General features: G+C 43.6%; 1 protein-coding gene and 1 pseudogene across 4 annotated transcripts in view; one reads left to right on the top strand and one right to left on the bottom strand.

Moving 5' to 3' along the window:
* Positions 1-1,668: 1,668 nt before the first annotated feature.
* AK7 (adenylate kinase 7) overlaps positions 1,669-27,121 on the top strand; it is a 54,364-nt gene continuing 28,911 nt past the window's right edge. For all 4 annotated transcript variants that reach the window (XM_060165481.1, XM_060165494.1, XM_060165490.1 and 1 more), the window contains exons 1-6: positions 1,669-1,773; positions 4,575-4,763; positions 9,954-10,062; positions 16,956-17,050; positions 21,520-21,630; positions 25,233-25,313. In XM_060165481.1, coding sequence (XP_060021464.1) covers positions 1,669-1,773; positions 4,575-4,763; positions 9,954-10,062; positions 16,956-17,050; positions 21,520-21,630; positions 25,233-25,313 — 690 coding nt within the window. The remainder of the gene's footprint in view (positions 1,774-4,574; positions 4,764-9,953; positions 10,063-16,955; positions 17,051-21,519; positions 21,631-25,232; positions 25,314-27,121) is intronic.
* LOC132514559 (large ribosomal subunit protein P1-like) lies at positions 7,591-7,954 on the bottom strand (annotated as a pseudogene).

Raw genomic sequence — 27,121 nt, 5'->3', positions numbered from 1 at the left:
TAGAATTGATCAATAGAATCTCCTTTCCTAACATACCAATATGATACAAAATTCTCTGGAAGCCATCCCCTTGTAACTAGCTCATTTACATTTTATCAGTAATGTAAACAAGAATGAAACAAAAATGAGTTAAAGTAGCATGACCGGTTGAATAAAAGTACTTACCTGCTTAACTGCGTGTCAGTAGGGTCAAACTGAAAATCTGGAAATGAGGCAACTAGTGAACTCTAGAATATTTGATATAATAGACCTTTTGAAAGAATGCTGAAGAGTACTTACTCCAAGTTTTGTACTGGTCTTACATGAGTATTTTTACATTTAAATTGACAGCACTTTCTTGTTGATACTAAAAAAAAGAATGTTGCTGTGAGCAAGCTGTTCCCAAATTAAATCTGCAAAATTTCAAAGTGTTATTTTATCAAAACAAGTTTTAATGAGACATATGTATAAAAGGAAAGGGAGTCGGGGTGGGGACGAAAAAAGGAATGAAAAACTCCCATTGGTAGAAGCGTGCTTCAGCGTTGCAGAAAAAAAGCAATTTCACTTATGGAGACCACTTCAGAAGGTGCTTTCGTATATCTTGTTTGATCCTGACCGCCCTGTTAAGTTGGTGGTTTCACCCCTGTTTTACAGTCAATTTAACAGCTTGGGTAAAGTTAAAAGGTTGGCCCCAGTCTCCCACAAATGGCTGCAGAGCTGGAAGTCAAAGCCTAGTCTCCCAAATGCCTGAGTGCCCAGAACCTCCAGGCTGTCTGGAGCTCCCTGGCCATCTCCAATTTCTGAGGCAATCAGTATTTTAAAAAAAAAAAAAAAAAAGGTACATAGTCGATCCATGCGTTAAATATGTACATTCAACAAGTTAATGTTTAAAGCACAAAAATATTTACTATTCTAAGATAACAGGATATATATATATCTAGTCCACCGTGACCTTTGTGGTTCTGTGATAAGACAAATCGAATGGCATCTTTTAATTTGTCGGTTTATCTGGGCAACTGCGTGTCTAACCTGATTTGGAAAGGGCAAAGTCTGAATTCTATCCCTTTGTGAATGGGGGTGAATCCCCAGCACAAATGGCTGCTAGTCACTCCCACCCCAGCCCTGGAACTGCTAAACCAGTTGAGCCCAGTGGACCAAGCAGCGACTGGCAGCACAGTGGGGACCACACCATGACCCCGAAACTCCATGGCAACAGCCCTTCTTTACAGTAGAGGATTATGTCACGCCCGCCTGGTCAGACCGCCCCAGAGGGGCACGTTAATTCACTCCGACATTTCAGGGGAAGCCTAGGCTTGCGGTTTTACCTTTTCCTCAGATTCATCAGTATTTTTAGTGCTCCGTGTCAGGTGGACACTGGGACGTGTTTCCGGAGTTACCGAATGAACGAGAGGAAAGGGACGGAGGATGCGCCCTGCCCGAGGGCCCCCGGCGTGAAGCTGGGGAGAGTGGGGCTCGGGCGGCGACGCAGGCCTGCCTGGCGCCCTGGGCAGGGAGAGCCCTCCTGGCCTCGGAAACCGGAGGCCCCGCCCCCCGCCCCGGGAACGCCCCGCCCCGCGCCCTAGCCCCAACCCCGGAGGGCAGCCTGGCCCCGCGGTCCTAGGGCCGCGGCTCCATCTCCTTGGCAACCAAAGGGACGCTTTCTCCTTAGCAACCAGCGAGGCTCCCACCATGGCTGAAGAAGAGGAAGTTGCTGTCCGGACGGAGAAAGTTAAACGGATCCAGAGGGTGTTTATAAACCTGCTGGACAAATACAGCAGCAGAAACATCGGGAAGGTGAGCGGCGGTGGATGACAGGAGAACCCAAGCCCCCAACTCCCAGTCCCCCGCCCCAGCCCCGGAACCCAGCGAGGGCCTGCACCACCGGACGCTATCAGGGCCTCCCCTAAGGGACCCTCCCTCGTCCTGGGCACGGCCAATGCCCCCTGCCCCCCAGTCTGCACCCAGGCTAGACAAGCGCCCCACCTGGAAGCCCAGGTGTTTGGAGATCTCCGTTCCAGCCGGGGTTCCTCCCCTGTTAGTAAGAGGAAACTGAGGCTTCGAGGCAGAAAGGGGCTTGCCCAAGATCACTTAGCGAGTTGGGGGCAGGACCTGGACATAGGGCCAGGTCTCCGACCTCCTAACCGGGTTCTCTTTCCATTCCCGCCAACTCGTCTGTATCAGGCAACTGACGGAAAAAGAAGTCCAAAACTAAATGCAATAGCAAAGCATTAAAAAGACAGGGGTAGTATGAACTTACTTGTGTCTTTCAAAAAGATAGATACAAATATAGAGAAGATAGATAGATAGATAGATAGATAGATAGATAGATAGATAGATAGATAGACAACCTAAATACAGAAAAACGTCTCAAAGGATACACAAGACACTTAACCGTTATCACCTCTGGAGGATGGGAGTCACTCGTTCATGAACTCCTACTAAAAGGCTGGCACAGTAAATAAGACCAAAAAAGGTTTTGACCCTTGAAGACCCTGCCCCTCTGGAAGGAGACAGACAATAAATAATTACTAGAATAAACAAGATATTTCAATAGGTGATAAGTACTCTGAAGGAAAGAGAATAGAAGAGGTGGACTGGGGAAGAGCGCAGCTGCTTTCAATAGAGTTGCATGAAAGCGCTCTCTTGAAAGGTGACATTTAATCTGACACACACAAGATGAGGGTCCAGCCCGAGGAAATAGTTCCCAGAGGGCACGGCAAAGGCAAAGGTTGCAGAGGACAGAGTGGTGAGGCTGCAGTGAACCAGGGGCTCCAGGGGACAGCAGACACCATGCCCAGGACCCATGTGGCTTTGGGGCCCGCACAAATGTTATAATTTCTCTTAAAATAGGAAGGAAGCAAATTAAATTTTACAGTCAAAGATAGTGTGTCATTATAGATATACAGTCATAAAATATCATTTTTAATATACTTTTGGCGGAAAGGGGCTGTGAAAGGCAAAATGTGGCCCAGCTCAGCAACTAAACAGTGCCTCACACGTGGTCAGCAGTTCATCGATATTTATTGTGTAAATTAACAAAGCAGAGTCAAGCCCAAAGGCCCAGATCTTGTGGGGCTTTGGTCAGGAATTTGGTTTATGTTCTAAATCCATTGATAGCCATTGGAGTACTTAAAAAGGGACGTGACATGATTGAAATTAGGAGGGAGGGAGGGAAGAGAATTTAACTTTTTACTTTATCCCCTTTTGATCTCTGATTATTTTTTACGACATAATATTTTTACAATAAAACTTTTTGTTGGGAGAGATTTTTTCCAAAGCTTATCAATAACAGAATTTCCGGTTATTCCTTAACAAACCAGGACTTGACTTTCTCAAATTCCAAGTAATTGCTATTGTCTGCACCAAGCAATATGGGAGTAGAAATATAAAGCATCTAAAAAAACGTGGAAACCATGTCTCTTGTCCTCAGGCCTAGCTGAGCAATGCCACCACAGCCCCTTCTCCCCCGGTCTCTGGGTAGTGTGTCAGGGCGGGGCACCTGTACAGCCGGGGTGTCATTATCAGAAGGTCCAACTTCACCCCTTCCTGCCTATGCGATCTTGGGCAAATTACTTATTGCTGGGCCTCAATCTCCTCATCTGTGAAACGGGATAATAAATTGAATATGTGTGTTTGAGAGGTAAATGAAAATATATATGGCATACTTGGGAAAAATAGATTCCAATAAGAGATTGAACCTGACACCTTGTCTATTAACTTGGACTGTTTTTTTATCAAAATAAAGGGGGTAGGACATTCTGTTGTGTTTTTACTCCCAAGGGGTGATATCGTCATGATTATTTACACATGTTTAAACTATAAATTATATGTCTAATATATAAATTAAAATTATTTCTCTTTATATATGAAACCCATGAACATTGCATAAACAACTCACAAAGACAGCTTTTGTAAAACCAAAAAAAGAAACTTTGCCAACCTCATTCTATTTCATTATTCATAGCCACTGGTCCCATGTGGTTATGGAACGTTTAAAAGTGTCTAGTCCAAGTGGAGATGCACTGTAAGTGTAAAATGCACATCAAATTTCAAACACTTACTATGGGAAAAGAAAACAATATATAATATCTCAATAATGTTTATATTGATGACATGTTAAACTGATAATGTTTTGGATATATTGAGTTAAATAAAATGTTACCTAAATTTTTAAAAATTTAAACTTTACCTAAGTTAACTTCACCTGTTTCTTTCTCCTTTTGTTAATGTGGTACTAGCAAATTTAAGTTACCTAAGCTGATCGCATTACATTTCTACCTATCTGTTAGACAAAACGACCATCGTGAATTTAGCCCAGCTCTGCCTGATGCTAGGGAAGGATAATACCCTTAACGAGCTTTTAAGCTCTCTGAGCCTGAGTTCCTGGCCTATGAAATGGGGAGTCATAATAGTGAATAGACACTTCACTGTGTCGTTGCGGGAATTAAACCAATTTCAATGAGATGCCGGTGTACAAAGCATGAGTGGCACCGCTAGCAAGCCTTCAGTAAAGGTCAGGTTTTAGAATCGTCATTCATTGACTGGTCTTACTCTCCGTTGTTCTTAGTATTCAGGAAATTCCTGTTTGCTTGCAGTTTCTCTCTACCTCTGTGGTCGGGGCTTCACTTGAAGAAATTACTGAAGAGGAGGAAAAGCACGATGAAGATAAATCAGCCATGCCAGAAGCCTCCTCAGCCAACCTGAAGGAAGGCACGTTCCAGATAGTGGGCACGCTTTCCACGCTCGAAACCCCCTGCCCCAACTTTGCCATGGAGAGCTACTATGTAAGTCCAGAGGGACTGCTGAGAGGGGGCGAAGGGGAGGGCCACCCCCTGCTCCGATGCCCTGCCACTGTGTTTGCTCCTTGTCTCCTCTCTCCTGCCAATGTGAGAAGGTGGGGAAGTTGAGGAGAGAGGTGAGGGCAGGTCTTCCTCCTGCGATGGAAATTAACAACCCTTGTCTCTCCACTTTCAAGTCTTGCCTGCAGCAGAGAACTTAAATGAGATATTCTTAGAAAGTATGGATCTCATTTGGACTTTCAGACTCATAAAGTTCTCTGCCCTGTATTTAGAATGTATTCTGCCCTGCACCACCCCAACATGGCTCTGGGCCATGGCCGGCGCAATCTGTGAAAGAGACATCTCCTTGGGTAATAAGCCACTCAAGGATAACACCATTATATTGCTGTCTTACTGAGAAATACTGCTGCCTTCACATGACAAATTCTACACAGTCCTCATCCAAGGACTTAAATACCTGCAAGAAGGGTGACCCTCCCAGCCTAATTCCTCCCATCACCCTGCCTGCAGCCCTCTAGATCCTAGGAGACAGCTTTGCACATGCTGTACCCTGGAATAGCCTTCCCTCTTCCCTCCTCCAACCAGCCCTATTCATCCTTCACGATTTAATTCGGGTTGTCTTCTCCTCCAGGAAGCCCTCCATGATTCCCCACTCCCAGTTTAGATTCTGAGCTCTCTACCTGCCTAGATTCTTACACTTTTCTCACTCCATTGTTATTATCTGTCTATTGTGGGTCACACTATTAGTATCTGTTCCTTGAGAGTAGAGACAGCACCTCATTTATTCTCATGTGTATCCTTGCACGGTGACGGACAGCACTGGCCCTCAATAAGTATTTGTCAATGAATGAGTGAGTCCCCTCCTACCGTCTTTGGGAACTTTCTTCACCACTTACCCCCTTTTACCCTCTTCTGGATCTTGACTCGCCACTGGCTTCTTTCTTTCCACATCTACGTATGCTCACATCTTTCTCGCTGGAAACACACACACACACACACACACACACACACACACACACACACACTCTTACTTTGGCCTCCCTGCCTCTTTCTCTGCCCATGGCCCCTGCCACCACTGAACTTGAGAGAGGGCTCAGCCACCTTTGCAGGCCTCACTCCTGCACTCTCCAGCCCCCACCCCTTCACAGGAGATGCCCTGGCCATTGTCACCAGCCAGCCCCTCATTACCAAGGGCCTCTCTTCCCTGCTTCCCAGCAGCAGCAGCTGGCAGACTGCCCTTACGCATCCACTCCTTCCCTTTAAATGCAGTTTTTCTCAGAGCTCCCTCCCTTCTCCTAATAGGCATCCTTTCTAAATCTTATTCAGTCCTATAGCTCCAGCTCCCTTGTACAAGCCAACGCCTTTCAAATCCTTCTCCAGCCCTGTTGACCAACCTGCACATCCAACTGCTTCCTAGTGCACTCCCCCAGATGTCCTGCAGCACTTCTATATCAATTTACCCAGGATGAAGTCTCTCACGCTCCTCTACAAAACTACTCTGCCCTGGGGCTTCCCTGGTGGCGCAGTGGTTGAGAGTCTGCCTGACGATGCAGGGGACACGGGTTCGCGCCCCGGTCCAGGAAGATCCCACATGCCGCGGAGTGGCTGGGCCCGTGAGCCATGGCCGCTGAGCCTGCGCGTCTGGAGCCTGTGCTCCGCAATGGGAGAGGCCACAACAGTGAGAGGCCCGCGTACCACAAAAAACAAAAAACAAACAAACAACAAAAAAAAACACTACTCTGCCCTAATTTGTATTAAGGGCCTTGCTGTCTATTATCAGTTTAGGCTGTTTGGGGCTGCAAGTAATAGGAAAAAAAAAAGGCAATGCAAATCAGTAACCAGTAAGGAATTCATCAACTTATGTGGCTGGTGGTCTCAAGGAAGCACCTGCTTCAGGCCTGGCATGACCCAGGGGCTGCAGCTCCTTTTCCAGCCCTTTTCTGGGCTCTGTCTTCCTCTGGGAGGGACTTCATCCTCAGGTTGGCAGCAAGGCGGCAACATTCCAGGTCTTTGCACACAAACGCAGCAACACTCTGATGAAGAGAACTTCCAGAAATTCTCAGAAAAAGGAGGATGAACATTCCAGCAGCACCCCACAGGTATCTCCTTGAATCTCAGTGTCTTGAGTTGGGTCACTTGCTGATTCCTGAACCAATCACTTACCCTGAGATCAGTAAGGCCCATCCCTTAAACTAGAAGGTGGAGTTAATTTCCCACAGGCTGAGAAGGGGCGTATCTGCACAAAATTGGGGTTCTGTTGGGAAAGAAGAAAAGGAGATAGATGATTGTAGACAAGCAAGAGTGTCCTTTCCACCATTCATCACGCACTTGCCCCCATCACAGCTGCAAGCCTGGTATTGCTGTGGGCTCTTGGCTTCCCAGTATAGACTGGAAAACACACACACACGCACACGCACACACACACACACGTGCACACATACACGCACACAAACACACTGCGAGTGCTGTGCGTTCAGTTTTATTTGGGGTTGACTGAGGGCTATAGCCTGGGAGACAGCCTCTCAGAGAGCTCTGAGGAACTGCTCCAAAGAGGTTGGGGTGTGGGGAGTCAGTACGCGTATGGTTTGGGTGAAGGGGCCACGTGCAAGCAAGTACACGTCTCAGCAAAAGGTCAGTTCTGGTCACAAGGAGCAGATCTCTCCAGTCATGCCTTTGGTGCTTTTCTAGGTACGAGAAGACACACGGTATTGGGTTCATAAACATTTCTCCTGAAAATGTCTGTCTGAAGTCCTGTCCTGCCAGATTTTTCCAGAGCACAGAGGGCCTCCTTGCTGACCTCAAATTAAAGAGCTCAGCTTCTTATTGAACATGTTACTAAAGAGGTTTCGTCAAAAAGACCAAAGCCCCTGTCATCCTCAGACTCTTCAGATTCTTCTTTCTTTGCGTCTACTTTCTGCTCCTCAGCGGGGGCAGCAGCGGTGGAGGAGGCAGGACCTCCTGCTGGGGCAGCTCCACCAGCCCCTGCACTGCCGATGAGGCTCCCTGTGTGTTGACCTTGGCCAAAGCCTTTGCAGACAATCCTGGCCAGAAAGGTTCAACATTTACACCGGCTGCTTTAATGAGAGCATAGATCTTGTCCTCTGTGACCATCACCTCATCGTCATGCGGGATGAGGGCCGAGAAGATGCAGGCGAGCTCCGAGACGGAGGCCATGGTGCGGGGCCAGTGCTAGGCGGGGGCTGCCGGACAGATGAAGTGAGGGCCTCGCCCCAACGCGGTCTTAGCTTCCTTGGAAGGACGGAGCACCTTAGCGGCAGCTGAAGGAAGGGAGGCCTCAGCTCGTGTCTTTAATCGCTCTCGAAAGAATGCCTACTTTCCATTCTCCTGGCTATCTGCGTTGCTTCAGATCTCCATCACTGATCACTCTTTATACCTGAATTTGATTCAGTGAATGAGTATTGAGCACTTTGAAGACCCACAGAAAAACACGGAGCTCACAGCCTAGCAGGAACTCTGCAATGTCAACTAGTGACTCCAGAGCAGGACAGTGACATGATGACAGAGGTGTGCGCACAGCCGCGTCCAGAGCGCTCTGAACAGGGCAATATGAATTCTCAGTCTTATCTATAGAGCCAGGCAAACGGAGCTTCAGACGCCTCCCTGCCACACAGAGCAAGACCCCCTAACCTCCTCTGATCGGGAGATTCTGCACAGCTGGCCCTCCTTTGGGAGCTTGGGGTCTACTGGTGATGCTGGGACTGAGGCTGAACCTCCAGGGCTGAATAGAGCTTTCCAAGCAGATAAAAGGACAAGGAAATGACACACAAGGGGGCACCTGGCAAAGTGTATGGTGTGCTTTGGAATAGAAAGCATCGGTATAGCTAGAGCTTGGGTTCTGGGCAGCCAAGGGGAAGAAGCAAGAGTGGCATGAAAGGTGAGAGAGAATGGAGGATGGAAAAACATTAGGCTGGTCCAGGTTGTCAAAGGTGCTTTTGCCTGGCTCAGCAAATGGCCTGCTAGTCCGTGAACTTCCCGGGCTCTGCTGAGTGAGCTTGTATTCACCCTTTCAGCCCAGCTCAAATGTCAACTCCTATGAGCCATAGTCCCATACTTCACCTAGTCCATCAAACCTCAAATGTACTTCTAAGATAGCCCTTTCTACATTGGGGGCTGCCATGTAGGGCTGTACAGATTGCACACTGCGCAAGGTTGCCCAGCTATGGGCATGGGTAGGGGCTGAAAAGTGATGTGTTCTGCTGGCTACAGTGTGTCCCAGACTGGGTGCCTTATAATTTTTCCACCAAGAGCAGGTTTCCTTTTTCTAATTTGTACAAAGGCTTCGTAAGTGCCTAGTTGCGCCCTCGTCCACATTAGACCCTAGTTATTTGTTAAAATTTTGCCAACAACACACACACACACACGCGCGCGCGCTAATCTGTAGTATCAACAATCATACATTATTTATTTTGCCTTTCCCCTTGGGGTGAAAATGAGGGCCCACAAATATTTACTGGGGGAACAAATGAATGCACAATCATGGTCACTCAATATCTGGTCAGGATGACCATTCTCTTGAAAACGTGCCTGTTTCATCCTCAATCATTCCAATCATGATTTACCAAGTGTGCGTGTTTTCCTTTGGACACAATGATCACCAAAGTTACTTTCATCCCATATAAGAACTTGGTATTTTTAACCATTAAAAGTTTCTGTTTTTTTAAAAATACTCCCTGCTGTCAACTGTAATAAGGTACCTTACATCTCGAATGAGACCAGATTAATTCCATTTTGAGGATTCTGAAATAATCCATATTAATCACTTATCAGCACTTCTGAGTGATTCATGATCTATAGTTGCTCAAAGAAACTTGCATAGAGTTTGAGTTTGTTTTAAATGCCTCACACATTTTCTTCCAGTGTGTTCTAATTCTTTCCTCCTGAATCGGGGTTTAAACAGCATGCAGAAATAGTACCTAAGATCATTATGCAATTTTCTTATTCATCTGTTCCAGGCTATTTACATAAACTTTGTTACTTGAAAACTACACACAGAAGAGAGCCAAAATTTCATTTTAAATAAAAAAATCCTTCTGCGAATGTTTCATGTGGGACTCTCCAGGCAACATATCTCATTTGGAAATTGTCACTCCCATCTAAATATTAGGTTACTTTGTGCGCTTCTTGCAACAAATGACTGTCAACTTTCTTTTTCAGGCTATCTCTCGAGAAGACCTTCTCATGCACCTGCTGGAGTGTGATGTTATCATTTATAACATCACTGAGAACCCCCAGCAAGTGGAGGAAGCCATCTGGGCAGTCTCTGGTCAGTGAGATGCACCCTTGATCTCCAGGGACGGGACGTTTTTACTTTACCTAAGAGTCATCTCAGGAACACTAGGCAAATTAGGACCATGGAAGAACTGATCTGAAATTCATCTAAAACAGGAAGTGAAATCAGACTAGTGGATACGCCTGTGGGTAGCATTAAAACATAAAGGGAGGCGTATGAAAATATGTAAGAGTTTATGTGAGGGACTTCCCTGGTGGTCCAGTGGTTAGGACTTTGTGCTTCCGGTGCAGGGGGCATGGGTTCCATCCCTGGTTGGGGAAATAAGATCCCACATCCCACATAATGTGCAGGGTGGCCAAAATAAATAAATACATAAAAATAAAGTTGATGTTTACTGCATTTGACAGTGTTTCTTATTATATATAAAAAAAGAAGAGTTTATATGAACAAAACTCAATTCATATTGGGAATTCCCTGGCGGTCCAGTGGTTAGGACTCTGAGCTTTTCTCAGCGGAGGACCTGGGTTCTATCCGTGGTCCGGGAACTAAGATCCCTGCAAGCCACGTGGCGCAGATAAAACAAAAAACAATCCGATTCATGTTGGAAGTGGTTAGGAGCTCCACCAACAGCAGCTAGGGACAAGACTTTTATAGAGAAAAGCAGTTATTTGACGGGCTGTAACTTAAGTGTTTCCCTTATTTGGGAGAGCCTAGTTGACTGTTTGTGATTAGCTGTTCTTAGGTTTGGGTTTGCTTATTTATGCTGCTAAGCTATTAGGACCACCTCAATCTAATGGCTTCCTTGTTTAACTAATTTAGCAACAGGAGCTTCCGAAGAATAGAATTTTTTTAATTGAAATATAGTTAATGTACAATATTATAAGTTATAGGTGTACAATACAGTGATTCAAAATGTTTAAAGGTTATACTCCGTTTATAGTTGTTATAAAATACTGCCTGTTCCCTGTGTTGTACATCATATCCTTGTAGCTTATTTTATACCTAATAGTTTGTACCTCTTAATCCTCTACCGCATAAAGCCCTTCCCCCTTCCCTCTCCCCACTGGTAACCGCTAGCTCGTTCTCTATATCTGTGAGTCTGCTTCTTTTTTGTTATAGTCACTAGTTTGTTGTATTTTTTAGTAATATCATACAGTATTTGTCCTTCTCTGTCTGACTTATTTTACTTGGCATAATATGTCCATCCATGTTGTTGCAAATGGCAAAATTTCATTCTTTTTTATAGCTGAGTAGTATTCCATTGTATATATATTCACCAATTTTTCTGTATCCATTCATCCGTTGATGGACCTTAGGTTGCTTCCATATCTTGCCAATTATAAATAATGCTGCTAGGAACATTGGGGTACATGTATCTTTTGGAATTAGTGTTTTCATTTTTTTAGATATAGACCCAAGAGTGGAGTTGCTGGGTCATATGGTAGTTCTGTTTTTGGTTTTTTGAGAAACCGCCATACTGTTTTCCACAATGGCTGCACCAACGTACATTCCCACCAACAGTGCATGAAGGGTTCCCTTTTCTCCACATCTTCGCCAACACTTGTTATTTGTTGTCTTTTTGATGATGGCCATTCTGACAGTTGTGAGGTGGTATCTCTGTGGTTTTGATTTGCCTCTCTCTGATGATTAGCCATGTTGAGCATCTTTTCATGTGCCTGTTGGCCATCTGTATGTCTTCTTTGGAAAGATGTCTACTTAGTTCTTCTGCCCATTTTTTAATCTGGGTCGTTTGTTTTTTTGATGTTGGGTTGTATGAGCTGTTTATATATGTTGGATATTAACCCCTTATCATTTATATCATTTGCAAATATTTTCTCCCATTCAGTAGGTTGTCTTTTCATTTTGTCAGTGTTTTCCTTTGTTGTGCAAGAGCTTTTAAATTTAATTAGGTCCCATTTGTTTATTTTTGCTTTTACTTCCTTTGCTTCAGGAGAGAGATCCAAAAAACTACTGCTACAATTTATGTCAAAGAGTGTTCCGCCTATGTTTTCCTCTAGGAGTTTTATGGTTTCTGGTCTTACATTTAGGTCTTTAATCCATTTTGAGTTTATTTTTGTATATGATGTCAGAGAATGTTCTAATTTCATTCTTTTACATGTAGCTGTCCAGTTTTCCCAACACCATTTATTGAAGAGACTCTCTTTTCTTGCCTCCTTTGTCATAGATTAACTGACCATAAGTGCATGGGTTTATTTCTGGGCTGTCTATTCTGTTCCATTGATTTATGTGTCCAAAGAATAGAATATTTTTGATCATTAAAAGAAACATTAACTTTCAAAATTCAACCTTTATTCATTCCACAGGCATGGCTTAAGGAGGTGGGGTTGAACGTATTGCGAAGATACAAAGACAAATTTAAAAAAAAAGATACCCTCAAGGCTCTTATAGGCCCACAAGAGAGCTAAGGGACTCGGGAGAAACTTTCATGCAGGGCAGAGAATGACATGTTGACACAAAAGCTATCACAAGATGGATGTGACTTTAGGAGGAGAGGAATTATTTAGTTTTAAAATTTTTTTATTTTTGGCTGTGTTGGGTCTTTGTTGCTGCACGGTGGCTTTTCTCTAGTTGCAGCGAGTGGGGGCTGCTCTTCGTTGCGGTGCGCGGGCTTCTCATTGCAGTGGCTTCTCTTGTTGCAGAGCACGGGCTCTAGGCACGTGGGCTTCAGTAGTTGTGGCATGCAGCCTCAGTAGTTGTGGCTTGCGGGCTCTAGAGTGCAGGTTCAGTAGTTGTGGCGCACGGGCTTAGTCGCTCTGCAGCATGTGGGATCTTCCCAGACCAGGGCTTGAACCTGTGTCCCCTGCATTGGCAGGTGGATTCTTAACCACTGCGCCACCCGGGAAACCCCAGGAGAAAAGGAATTATTTCTAACTGTGAGGATTTGATTCAGTTCAACAAGCGTTCCCCAATAGCAAGGGTCAGGAAGGGGTCGCAGAGAACACGTTCATATTTTAAATGCATTGAAAAAGGTAATGAACTCCAAGGGACAAGATGAAGTTTAGCAATTTGGTGCTTTGTGATTCATCCCCTTATTAAGTCCGGATCAAAGGAGAGAGCAAATCAGCTTATTTGAATTGCCATTCTAGGCTAGGAGGACAGCCAAAAAGACACAAGCACCTTACCTTGCAGTATTTTTTACACTTCAGTATGTTGGTTTTTGGCAGATGAGTTCAGGCGTCAGCAAACTTTTTCTGTTAAAGCCCAGATAGTAAATATGTTTAGCTTTTCAAGCCAACTCCTCTGCTGTTGTAGCAAGAATGCAACTATAGACAATATGTAAATGAATGGGCCGGGTTCCAATAAAACTTTATTTACAAAAACAGGCGGTACATTGCCAACCCCTGAATAAGACCAATAGCAAAGCTATATTTTGGCTCATGTTCAGAGAAATGGAATGAAGCCTCAGTCATGTCTGTACCATATTCAGAGAAATCATGATGAAAAAGTACTCTCTGTGGATGTGCTGGAGTCCTCAGGAGCTCAGAATGTTTGATTTCTCATTTATCCCTGTGGGCCTAAGTTTCATTCAGTAAGAGACAAATCAATAACATGAACAATGTGTCATCTTTTGAAACAGAGCTTTTTAAACGCCTACTGTCCACATGTTTATCCCTTTGCAAATATTTACAGATGATGTGTAATTGCACTTTCTAAGATAATTTCACCACCTAAAATAATAATCAGACCTAATGTTTACTGAGTTCTTATTTTGTGCAAGTCTTTGGAAATTGATTTTTTTCTATATCATGTATACTCACAATTTTCTTTACATTTTAATTTTTTTTCTGAAATAAAACCTGGACATGTTTTGAAAGTTAAAAAGCACAGTAGGATTTAGAATAAAAAGCAACAATTCCCTGCATTTCTTTTCCATCCCATCTCTACTGTTCAAAAGGAAACTCGGGCTTCCCTGGTGGTGCAGTGATTGGGGATTTGTGTCCCGGTCCGGGAGGATCCCACATGCCGCGGAGCGGCTGGGCCCGTGGACCATGTCCGCTGGGCCTGTGCATCCGGAGCCTGTGCTCTGCAGCGGGAGAGGCCGCAGCGGTGAGAGGCCCGCGTACCGCAAAAACAAACAAACAAAAAAGGAACCTCATTTAACCCACTTGTTCCTTTTAATACACAAAAATGCCTGCACTGATGTCCTCTGATTATGAACTTTAGACATTAACCACTCAGCTCCTGCTATGACAGATGAGCTTCAGCACCTAATAGGATGTCTCCCACTAATCATCAAGGGAAGATAGTAGTTCTCAAACTTTGATACTGCATTTCCTTTCATGAGCTTTAAAATGTAGAGTATGTTCTATATTGCTTCCTTCTTCATTCTAATAAAGAGCTTTAAATCATTAGGACAATTTTATTCTCTATTTGGTGAAAAACTTTTAAATGTGTTACCTCTTTTTTGGGATACAAAGTGTTTGTGTCTGTAAGAAAGTATAGCCCTTGGTCAGTCATGGGGGACTGGGTGAGTGAGGAGGACATGGGGTGGGTGGGGCTATAGAGAGAATAGTAGAGGGAACTTTCTCACTTTACCTCATGTACTTTCTGAGATTTGGGGAGTTTTCTGTTTTTGTTTTTACAGTGGATATGTATTACTTCTTAATGATGTTTTATTGAACTATTTTCAAATATTTTAATATAAAAGAATTCCTCTACCTTGCCTTTCACAGATACTATCAAAGGAAGGCAAAACTGGAGAAAGAAATGAAGTATAAGAAATGCAAGAAAACATTTGTATATATGGATAAAATGTGCTGCTCGTTCACAAGTGAACAAGCAGATCATTTTAGACCCATTAAAATGATCACAAATAAAAAAGGATAACCCAGTTAGAAGACCTCTAAGTGTGCCAAGCGTTCACAAAATAGGCCAATCTGAGGCACAGCAGAGCAGGAAGGGTAAAGAACAAAATTAAATTGAAGAGGCGGTTTTTGTTAATAGAATAAAAATAGAAACTAAAGTTAACATTTCATTGGGATTAATATGTGGACATAGTGTTCTTTTTTTTTTTTTAAATCTTTACTGGAGTATAATTGCTTTACAATGGTGTGTTAGTTTCTGCTTTATAACAAAGTGAACCAGCTATACATATACACATATCCCCATATCTCTTCCCTCTTGAGTCTCCCTCCCTATCCCACCCCTCTAGGTGGTCACAAAGCACCGAGCTGATCTCCCTGTGCTATGCCCTGTGCTATGCAGCTGCTTCCCACTAGCTATCTATTTTACATTTGGTAGTGTACATATGTCCATGACACTCTCTCACTTTGTCCCAGCTTACCCTTCCCCCTCCCCGTGTCCTCAAGTCCACTCTCTAGTAGGTCTGTGGACATAGTGTTCCTAGACTTAATTCAATAATACTCTCTCACCTTACGGTTGGATTCCATGAGTTTATTAGATTCAGGATATCAGTATTTTATTGTTTTCCTTTTTGTTCGAGAAATCAGCTCATGAGACTAAAATTTACCATGACTACTGTGTCGCTTAGATCCTCTGACAATTTAAGTATATCTCATTTTAGTTTTTGTTTTTTCCTGGAAAGTTATACATTATGAAAAATATTTTAGTGGAATCACATGCCAGAAAGTATTCAAGGAGATTCAGTGCTTAAATGTGTGGGGAGCCCTCCTGGGGAATGACAAACCCTTTGGAAACCAAACACTCCCAGGTCCAGGCCACCACTATTCTAAATTCCCATCTCTACAGATGGTTCCTAATCAAGCATCGGAGTGTTACCAAAGCCCTCCCTCCACACACAGCCCACAGCCCCCAACGCATAAGCTGCTCTCCCCCAGCCAGGGGGAGTGGAGGGGGAGGGAATTACTTCCTTCTGCAAGCGCTTAGGCTAAATAGCACTGCTTTATGTGAAATCATGAGAGGGCCTTGCCCATAAAAAAGAATGAAATCATGCCATTTGCAGCAACATGGATGGACCTAGAGATGATCATACTAAGTGAAGTAAGTCAGACAGAGAAGGACAAATATCACATGATATCACTTATATGTGGAATGGAAAAAAATCATGTAAGTGAACTTATTTACAAACTGGAAATAGGCTCACAGACATAGAGAACAAACTTATGGTTACCAGAGGGGGGAAAGTAAGGAGATAAATTAGGAGTTTGGGATTAGCATATACACACTACTATATACAAACTAGATGAAGAGCAAGGATTTACTGTATGGCACAGGGAACTATATTCAAGGTCTTGTAATAACCTATAATGGAAAAGAATCTGAAAAAGAATATATTAGATATAGATATAGATAGATATAACTGAATCACTTTTCTGTACACCTGAAGCTAACACAACATTGTAAATTAACTATACTTTAATTTTTTTAAATGGTTAAAAAAAAAAAGAGGGCCTTGCTTTCTGATTTGGGGCCTCCCACTCCATTCTCCACGCAGCTGGAGGGGGTGCATAGTGGGGAGGCCACAGGCCGGGCAACCAGGCTTCCCGGATCGGACTCTATACCACCACCTCACTCCGTGATCCTGGGCAAACTGTGCCTCAGCTCCCTTAGAAGGTAGAAACAGAGATGAGAGTATCTATCCCCCGATGGTGAGAATTCGATAAAGCCCATGAACTGTTCCCATCCGTGTCAGCTATTATCAGTATCACGAGCCCTCCCCAAAAGTGAAAGCACACCGCTGCAGGCCAGGAAATAGGAAGGGGCTGAAGATTTGAGCTGGGCTCAGGAGAGGTCGGGTAGCTGGAGGGGGGCAGCCAGGGACAGAGATGGGGAGGGGGGCAGCATCAGAGGGGATGCCCCCCTGGGGTAAAGCCACTCCTTGAAAGAGGAGTCACTTCAAGTCCTGCTGGTAATTAAAAGTACACATGATTTTAAACCACGTTCTAAATGGATCCAAGTAACTGCTTGGCTTTTTGGCCCTACAGCCCTGAATGAAGAAATCAGCCATTTCGAAAAGCGGAAGGTGTTTATTTTAGTGTCCACGGTGATGACCTGGGCGCGGTCCAAACCCCTGGACCCAGTAAGTAGTGTGCTGGCTTTTCCTTTATGCAACATTTCACCCCCGATTCCTTGTAATCTGCACGCGAGACCTTTCTACAGTGGATGGTGTATTCTTACACTTCTGAACCCTACCCCGTAATAAACACTGCAGAGTTCACAGGCTCAAAGAACACTCCATTCTAAGGGGCCACATTGTTTTACATGCCCCTTAGAAAAAAGAAGAAAATGCCGCCTAGTCAAGTATAACAATGCTTATCACTTTTTATTTTAAATGTATTGAAAGCCCTCTCTTTTAGACTTATTTAGACCTATATCTTTGTCATATACATTCCTGTGCATACATTAAAAGGAAAAATATAAGCAAAATACGGTGGTTATAGTATTCCCCAAACTTCTTCAAACTCAGAGTCCAGTTTCTCTGAATCACACCTGCATTCTGTCTGTTTTCACACAATAACTTAGTATAAAACCTGAGTCATGTCATTTATCTCTAGGTAGTTTCCTATAAAGCTCATGGTTATCATTTTGCAAAAAATATGGATTCAGAGTCATTCTTCTAGTATTGCTTATTTTCTCCCCTGAGACCAGATTTCCATTTGCTTCTCTGCCCCAGTGCCTCTGTGCCTATGAACTACCTTTTCATCTCAGTGCTGAGTCACACTCTAATCTTTTTAAAGACATCTGCAAAAGGCAATTAGGCCAAAATGCATAGTACCTAACTCAGTTTAAGGATGACAGTATGTGCTCAAGGTGACCTGAAGGTGACCCAGGCTCCAGCGAGGACAGCACCGTTGCTTCTTGACTGAAGCATCGGATGCTCCTCTACATTGTGATAAACCATGGATGACAAGACACATTCTAATTTCAGAGATGTTAAAATGTGAAAAAAAAATGCATGTGTTAGACTCAATGGAATACATTATTTATAATAAGAAAATATTTAGGGATTTATCATACATACTGCATCAAAGGCCGTTTGTTTGTTTAATTATCTCTCCCTCAGTGGACTGGGAGGTCTTTAAGGGCAGGGACCAGAGGTTTCCTGACCTTTTCCTATAAAGCTCTCCCACCTACTACTCCATTTGGTTGCTATCATCTCAAGGAGCAGGCCAGTCATTTTATTCCTGTTGAGTTCTATCCCTCAAAGAGTCTAGTAAGTGTCTGCTACAAAACAGTCATTGGCCATTTGACTGGACGATCATTTTGCTGGCCTGATCGATCGTCATCACTCCTTCAGTTATAAACTAACTTGTACTGACTTAAGCGAAATGGGGATTCATTGACTCATATAACTGGTAAGTCCAATAATGGGCTTCAGGCACAGCTGGATCTAGAGGCTTAAAGAGTGTTCTCAGAAATCACCTACTCTTTTTCTCTATTCACCTGCTTCTTTTCCTCTCTGAGTAGGCTTCATTCTCAGGTAAGCTGTCCCCTCCTTCTGGCTCCCAGGAGCTCCCAGGCTTACATCCCTAGGACTTCGAGTGTCTTTTCCATTTTGACCATGTCCCAACCCAGCACTGGAATATGCTGTTTTTCCAGGTCTTGGGTCACAGGCCAAACCCTAAACCAGTCACTGTGGCCAGGGAAATGTAGAGCTCTGATTGGCCAGACCTGGGATCACGTACCCACTTCTAGAGGCAGGGGTGATCCCCCAGCCCTGACCTCGCGTCCAGATCGGCAAGCAACCTTGCCCTCTGCTTCCCATTGGGTTTGGCCAGTGGGAAGTGCCAGTGAAGGATGGGGAAAATGAAAAGAGTGAGGTCACGGTATTACCCCCCCAACTCCTTGCTGCCCAGTTGCTACTGGCCGGCTGAGCCCTTCAACCAAAGTCACTGCTCCTGCCAGGCAGCCCTCTCCACGCTGCTCACCCCCAGGTCCTAATTATCGCTTGCGCCCTCTACACTCTGGGACCTTCGAGTGGTCCAGAGCACCCTGTTACTGACTCCAGGGTATGTGATTTCCCTATACCTGCCCACATCTTTGTAAATAGTCCTATTATTAAACCCTCCTCAAATTACCCACGTTGAGTGTGCCATTTCTTTCATGCTAGGACCCTGACTGATACTTCATGGTTCACTGAAGTCAGCTGAGCTTGTGAAAAGTCATGACTTCGTAATGCAACTCAAAAGAGAAAAGTGAATACTAGATTGGGGTAGATGCTGCTGTTTTCCAGTCAAACAGCCATCCTCCTGTCTTCCCATCAGAGTCCTGATTTGTTCAGGTGTCCACGCTGCCCACGAGACCCAGAGAAGGAAGTCTCTATCCCCAGCTCCAGGGGAAAAAAATCCTAATTAATTCAAATGATCCATTGCCTCCTTCCAGTCCAATCTCCAACAAACAGCTTAAGTGATCTTGTTAAAATATAATTCAGGGATTTCCCTGGTGGCGCAGTGGTTAAGAGTCTGCCTGCTAAATCAGGGGACACAGGTTCTTTCCCTGGTCCGGGCAGATCCCACATGCCACGGAGCAACTAGGCCTGTGCACCACAACTACTGAAGCCCGCACTCCCTAGAGCCCGCGTGCTGCAACTACTGAGCCCATGCACCGCAACTGCTGAAACCCGCGTGCCTGGAGCCCGTGCTCCACAATGGGAGAAGCCACCACAGTGAGAAGCCCATGCACCGCAGCGAAGAGTAGCCCCCGCTCACCACAACTAGAGAAAGACCCAACGCAGCCAAATAAATAAGTAAAATAAAATACAATTCACATTGTGTTATAGTCCCGCTTAAAATGCTTAAGACCCTTCTATGCTCCTAGAATGAATCTAAACTCCGTTACATGGTCCACAAACCCTGGCAACCTGGCATTGCCTACCCTTTTTTTTTTTAAAGGTTTTTATTTTAAATATTTATTTATTTATTTGGCTGTGCTGGGTCTTAGTTGCGGCACGTGGGATCTTTAGTTGTGGCATGAGGGATCTAGTTCCCTGACCAGGGATCGAACCCAGGCCCCCTGCATTGGGAGCGTGGAGTCTTAAACACTGCACCACCAGGGAAGTCCCCTGGCATTACCTACCTCCTCCTCTACCAATCCCCAGCTTGGCTCCAGTCATTTCAGCCCTTCTTCCCATTTCTCAAATCTGCAATGATTGTTCTACCTCCGGGTCCTCATCCTTGTGTTTCTTCTGCCTCTCTGATTAATTTCGTGTAAGCCCTGGACTCAGATGCTTTGGGCTGGTTATTTAACTTATACCAATGTGATGTGATTGAAAGGCTCCTGACTGGACTGTATATTTTAGAAATCCTACTCCAAATAGGACCTCTAAATCTGGATGGATTGGGGGGAAATCACTCTGTATCATGGATCTCGGTTTCTCCCTTTGATTCTCCAGGAAGTTTTTATTTAATTGTCCTTCCATGGGAGGAGTGTACAGCAGGGTGAGTTGTGGAGAGACTGAGTGATGAAAGCTCAGTACACGGATATATTTTTCTTTTTCTTTCCTGATTCTTAGGGCAAACTGATATCTTTTTTTTTTTTTTTTTTTTTTTTGCAGTATGCGGGCCTCTCACTGCTGTGGCCTCTCTCCTTGCGGAGCACAGGCTCCGAACGCGCAGGCTCAGCGGCCATGGCTCACGGGCCCAGCCGCTCCGCGGCATGTGGGATCTTCCCGGACTGGGGCACGAACCCGTGTCCCCTGCATTGGCAGGCGGATTCTTAACCACTGCGCCACCAGGAAACCCACAAACTGATACCTTATCCGATGAAGACAGTTTTTAAAGCCTGAGACAGAAACTTGCACATGGTATGTTCTCATTAATGTGGGATGAATTTTAGGGACAGAGGCAATGTGGAAGAGAGAAAAAACACACATAATTTAGATTTAAAAAATGAGGGCTTCCCTGGTGGCACAGTGGTTAAGAATCCGCCTGCCAATGCAGGGGACACGGGATCGAACCCTGGTTCTGGAAGATCCCACATGCCGTGGAGCAGCTAAGCCTGTGCGCCACAACTACTGAAGCCCGAGCACCTAGAGCCCATGCTCTGCAACAAGAGAAGCCACCGCAATGAGAAGCCCGCGCACCACAGCAAAGAGTGGCCCCCTCTCTCCGCAACTAGAGAAAGCCCGCGTGCAGCAAGGAAGACCAAACACAGCCAAAAATAAATTAATTACTTAATTTAAAATAAATAAATAAATAAAAGAACTAAAAACATTTTTTTAAGACACATTAAAAAAAAGAAACTACACACATCGCAAGAGTTATCAAGAAATAGGTTTTTTAATGCCTTTATGGAATCACAGTGACAACATGTCACTGTCTCTACAAAATAAAAGAAGACATTTAAATATTTTATTTTGTTTAAATTAAGTTTAAATGATAGAATCTGGCTAGCTAAAGCATTTTCAAGAAAATTAAATCACTATAAAAATAAGCAGCAGTTTTTAGAATGCTTTATTTGAGCTTAAAGGAACATAGTCTCCCTGGCATCTGTGGGCTTAGCAGTTTCCGTAGCTCTAACACGTGGAGTCTGGTCTTTTCTCTCTCATAGGGTGATTCCGAGATTCCATTTACTGAAGAGGATTATCGAAGAAGAAAACACCATCCTAATTTTCTGGACCACATAAATGCTGAAAAACTGGTTCTCAAGTTAGGGAAAAAGGTAAATCTCGAGTAGTAGAACCTTTAGGGTAAGAAAAGCTCTTTTGGAAGCAGCTTACAATGCACATGGTCAGGACTGTTCCACATACTCTATGTGTATCATGTCAGCTCGCTCCCCACCTCTGTATTTAGTTCCCGCGTCCTTATACCCACAGAGCTCCGAGCGTCAGGCTCCCCCAAAAGGCACTGTCCCAGGTCCTGCCCCACGTTCTTTTCCAGCCCCCTAAGATGGAAGGCTTGTATGGAGTCCCCAGCAGAGCTCAAGCCCTCACCTCCTAAGGGGTCTGTTGGTCCAAAGAGTCCCTTGGTCCAGAAGAGTCAAAAAGCTGAGAGTGGGAATGGGGAAGAGGGAACCACATTCTCCCTTCTTCCAGACTCTATCTCATTAGTTTCTTACAGCAGCTCTGAAAAGTGCATATAAACCTCATTTTACAGGGAATTCCCTGCTGGTCCAGTGATTAGGACTCAGCGCTTTCATTGCTGATGGCCCGGGTTCAATCCCTGGTCAGGGAACTAAAATCCCACAAGCCGAGCCGCCAAAATAAATAAATAAAAATAAACTTCATCTTATAAACAAGGAGACAGAAACTTCCAGAGGTTAAGTAATTCGCTCAAGGTCGCATAGCTAGCGTTTGCTGAGCACCGTGCTGAGCGCTTGTTAGCCTCATCTGATCTACTCCTTGCAGCAACTGTCTCGTGTACATACATAATTATTCCCATTTCACAGATGCAGACACTGTGGGAAAGAGCAGAGCTGGGATTCAAACCTGGATCCATCAGATACCAAAGCCTGTGGGTTTTGTTCTTATTTTCTCCTGACTCCAAAACTCCGTCATTCAGTAGAGTTGATCCTGACACATCCGTGTCACTGATTACTGACATGCCTCTAGCTGGGAAGTTCACGTAAACAAAAATAATAGCTTATTAGCCTTCTGTTGCAGCAAAAGTTATCATTTTGAAATCCATATATTATAAAATTGTTTTATTTCTCTTTAATCAAAATAGATGACAGGAATGCCCTGGTGATGAATAAGTAGTAACAACTAAAAATTATTGAGGGCTTGCTTACCAGGTACCAGGCACTGCGCCAGATGTATTACTTACAGTACCTCATGTAATCCTCCTATATCTCATATGTAATCCTCACAATTCTGTGAATTAAGTGCTATCATCATCATCCTCATTTAAGTTAGGTAGAATTTATACAGAACCCCTAAACCTCTAAAGGTTCCATCCACTGCATTTTTTCCCATTATCGGAAGACCTACGATAGTGATATGTAATGATAGTTCTAAGATGACACCTAGTGGTCTCAGAGGATATTACAGTAGGAACTTGGTCCTTAAATTCTGTCCTACTAGTAAATGTTTTTATTTTATTAAAAAAAATTTTTTTTTACTTGGCAATACAAACACTGTGAGTATAAAATATTTGAAGGAAAAGACATGGGATTAGGCATTCTAGTCCCTTTCTACCCATTAATTTATGACCTTAGCCAAGTCATTCAACTTTTGGAGTTAAATAAGTAAAATAAAGGGGTTAGACTAGAAAATTAAATTTCTTCCAACTCCAAATCCTACAGCTATATTATTTTATTAAACTTTGAACATTGCCCCAAATAGAAAATTCATGATTTCTTCATCATTTATTTCAAATTCACTGATTGAGAAGGCATGATCACACATGCAAAAATAATAGATGTGAATGATAGTCTAAAATGGAGAAATAAGGAATTCCCTGGTAGTCCAGTGGTTAGGACTCTGCACTTCCATTGCAGGGGCCACGGGTTTGACCCCTGGTCTGGGAACTAAGATCCCACAAGCTGTGTGGCACAGCCAAAATAAATAAATAAATTTAATTAAATAGAGAAATAGTGTCATCTTAATATCTTTATTTTATCATAAAAACGTTAAGTATGTCCCATGCTCTAAATTATACGATCAAAATTTAATTTCAAAAAAAATTTTTTTTAATCCCAAGCTTTCCTAATCACTCTTTTCAATCATTCTTTTCCTAATCACTCTGAACAATTAATAAGATAAGGTTGATCTGGCCAACTTGGTCATCTTAATAACCCTTCTGTAACCTAGTGTTTTTCATCAAATAGGTAGAACCTTCGAAGGAATCATTTAACTCATATCCGTTAAGATCTTGCTATGTAACAGGCACTGTGGCTAAGAGTTGACCTCACAGCCATGAACAAAACAGATGTGGTCTCTGCCCTCCTGGGGCTGGTTGTCCAGTGTTCATCAACTGTCACCACATTTGCAGTAATCACATTTATATTTACATGCTATATTATAAACACAAGAAGGTGGACCAGTGTAGTTTTTGAGGCAAGTTCATAGGCTTTTTAAATCCTTTGGGGCATTTTCACCTATCACTTTCCCTAGGACAGGTAGGAAAAACCAGGGGACTGGGTCACCTTGTCCTTGCCTCTCTTATCCACTCGTCCAGATGTACAGGAATGTAGATCAATTATGATGATATGGTTCCTCCTCAAAAAGCTCACTCAGAGACCCCAGTTCTCTCATATCAGGGATGAGGGTATGGGGGGGGGGATTTTCTGGTCTCTACTTGGGTTCCATCCTCAGTTCATGATTATCTCTTCAACTTACCAACATCCAACCTTCCCAAATCGAATCACAGTGGTGATGGAGGGTGTCTGTATTGATAATTCTACTTCTGACACCAACTACAGCGTTCTAATTGGATGAAGAATTAGCAAGAAGAGGCCAGTCAGAGCACACATATGCTCACAAATCATACTGTCTCGAGTTAGATTAAATCCCCAATGTAATTAACCAAAGATTAAAAATCTCAAGTGGGACGGCTCATGAGTCCAGTGTTTCACGGAACCTAAACAGATCTCTGTGGGTCATTGCACCTTTTATACTTGGACCTCACATTAGCAATACAGAAAAAACTGCACCAACCATTGCACGAGTCTCTCTGGATTGTTAAATTAAACATCATCAAAGCCACGTGGTTATTGGATTATGAGAGTGGAGAGCATCAGAGGAAGAGAATCAGTGCCCAGGTATCCCTAAGCATTACCTCTGCCTTAAGCTTTTCAACATGCCAAAAAGCCTGTTTCTACACAGCGTAGCTGCTAGTACCTTGATGACAGTAAAAAATAGTTGAGTATTGAGGCAAATTCTCCCAGCCCCTAAATTACTCCTCCTGGATGAAGGGAACTCCATGTCTATTAATATCCTCATATTAAGGCCCATCACGAAATTCCTTGGTTCTATGTATGCCCCCTCCCCCACTCGGTAATTAAAGACCATCATGGATGGACAGATTTTTACATCCTCCTTTGCCTTTAGGTGCCCGGCATAGCACTTAAAGGTGGTAAGTCTTCACAATAATAAACTCTGGCTTTCATTTAATTGAGTCCCAATTAAATTTTAATAGTGGTCGGTGGGGTTGAGTTCCCTGCCTTTTAAGAGATACTCTTTTTGTCCTAAACAGTACATTAGGAGCTTGAAAGAGGTGATGAGACTTACTGAAGTGCTCATTTAAAATAATCATTAAAAATAATCTGATTCAACGTGGTTCACAATAATATATTTAGCTTTTTTCTTGTATTTTATCCAATAGGTCAGAAAATTTGCCACTTACGTCATTGCTGCCGGACTTCAGTATGGAATGGAAGGAGGCATCTTACATGCTTTTTTTAAGGTATGACTTTTCCATGACTATAACTTTTTTTTTTTAAGTGTTTTACACTAAGGTTACACAATTCGAAGGTTATGTACTGGCTAGGCCCATTTAATAGCAGAAAGTTAAGGAAAATATGGATGTCCAACATAACTACCTCTTTTTCTTGTATTTCCCACTCTCAGAATAATAAAGAAAAAAATGGATCTCCTTTCATTCATGAGGCAAATGTTGATCCAGTGCCTACCATGTACCAGGAACCACTGTAGATACTGGGAACACAACATGATAAAGTCCCTGCCCTTGTGGAGCTTACATTCTAGTGGGTGGAGAAGAAGAGCGATAGCTAATGAACAAATTAGCCAGTAAACAGAGTATTTCAGGTGTTGAAAAATAAACTGGAAAACAATGAAGCAGAGAAAGGTAGATCGAGCATGTGGGGCTAGGGTTGGGGGGTTAACATGTCTTTATATGATGGTTGAGGAAGGCCTTTCTTTTTTTACTTTATTTTATTTTTATATTTATTTTACTGTAGTATAGTTGATTTACAATGTTGTGTCAATTTCTGCTGTACAGCACAGTGATTCAGATATATATGTATATATATAGATAATCTTTTTCATATTCTTTTCCATTATGGTTAATCACCAGATATTGAATCTAGTTTCCTGTGCTATACGGTGGGACCTTGCTGTTTATCCATTCTGCATATAATAGTTTGCATCTGCTAATCCCAGACTCCCACTCCATCCCTCCCACATGCCTCCTCTCCCTCGGCAACCACAAATCTGTTCTCTATGTCTGTGAGTCTGTTTCTGTTTCGTAGATAAATTCATTTGTGTCATGTTTTAGATTCCACACATAAGTGATATCATATGGTATTTGTCTTTCTCTTTCCGACTTACTTCGCTTAGTATGATCATCTCTAAGTCCATCCATGTTGCTGCAGATGGCATTATTTCATTCTTTTTTATGCCTGAGTAGTATTCCATGGTATATATGTTGCACATCTTTATTCATTCATCTATCGATGGGCATTGAGGTTGTTTCCACATCGTGGCTATTGTGAATAGTGCTGCTATAAACATAGGGGTGCATGTGTCTTTTTGAGTAATAGTTTTGTCTGGATATACGCCCAGGATTGCTGGATCATATGGCAACTCTATTTTTAGTTTTTTGAGGAACCTCCATACTGTTCTCCATAGTGGCTGCACCCATTTACATTCCCGCCGGCAGTGCAGGAGGGCTCCCTTTTCTCCACACGCTTTCCAGCATTTGTTATATGTAGACTTTTTAATGATGGCCATTCTGACCAGGATGAGGTGGTACCTCATTGTAGTTTTGATTTGCATTTCTCTAGTAATTAGTTGAGCATCTTTTCATGTGAGGAAGGCCTTTCTAATGATGTGACATTTGAGCAGACAGTGAAAGGCAATGGGGAGCCAGCTAAGTGGCTTCCTGGGGAGAGGCACTGGGCACTGCAAGTGCAAAGAACCAAGGCAGGGGCTTCCCTGGTGGTGCAGTGGTTGAGAGTCCGCCTGCCGATGAAGGGGACACGGGTTCGTGCCCCGGTCCGGGAAGATCCCACATGCCGCGGAGCGGCTGGGCCCGTGAGCCATGGCCGCTGAGCCTGCGCGTCCGGAGCCTGTGCTCCGCAATGGGAGAGGCCACAACAGTGAGAGGCCGGCGTACCAAAAACAAAGAACCAAGGCAGAAACGTGCTGGCTGGGTTAAGGAGCAGCAAGAAGACCAATGTGGCTGAAAGTGCTGGAGGATGGGGGGTGATGGAGTCAAAGAGGTGATGGAGGAGTCAGATGGATCCCAGCTTT

This window comes from Lagenorhynchus albirostris, chromosome 1, assembly GCF_949774975.1.
Source record: "Lagenorhynchus albirostris chromosome 1, mLagAlb1.1, whole genome shotgun sequence".
Classification (NCBI taxonomy): domain Eukaryota; kingdom Metazoa; phylum Chordata; class Mammalia; order Artiodactyla; family Delphinidae; genus Lagenorhynchus; species Lagenorhynchus albirostris.
Note: the sequence above shows the minus strand (reverse complement) of the source record. Positions and strands in the feature narration are given on the sequence as shown.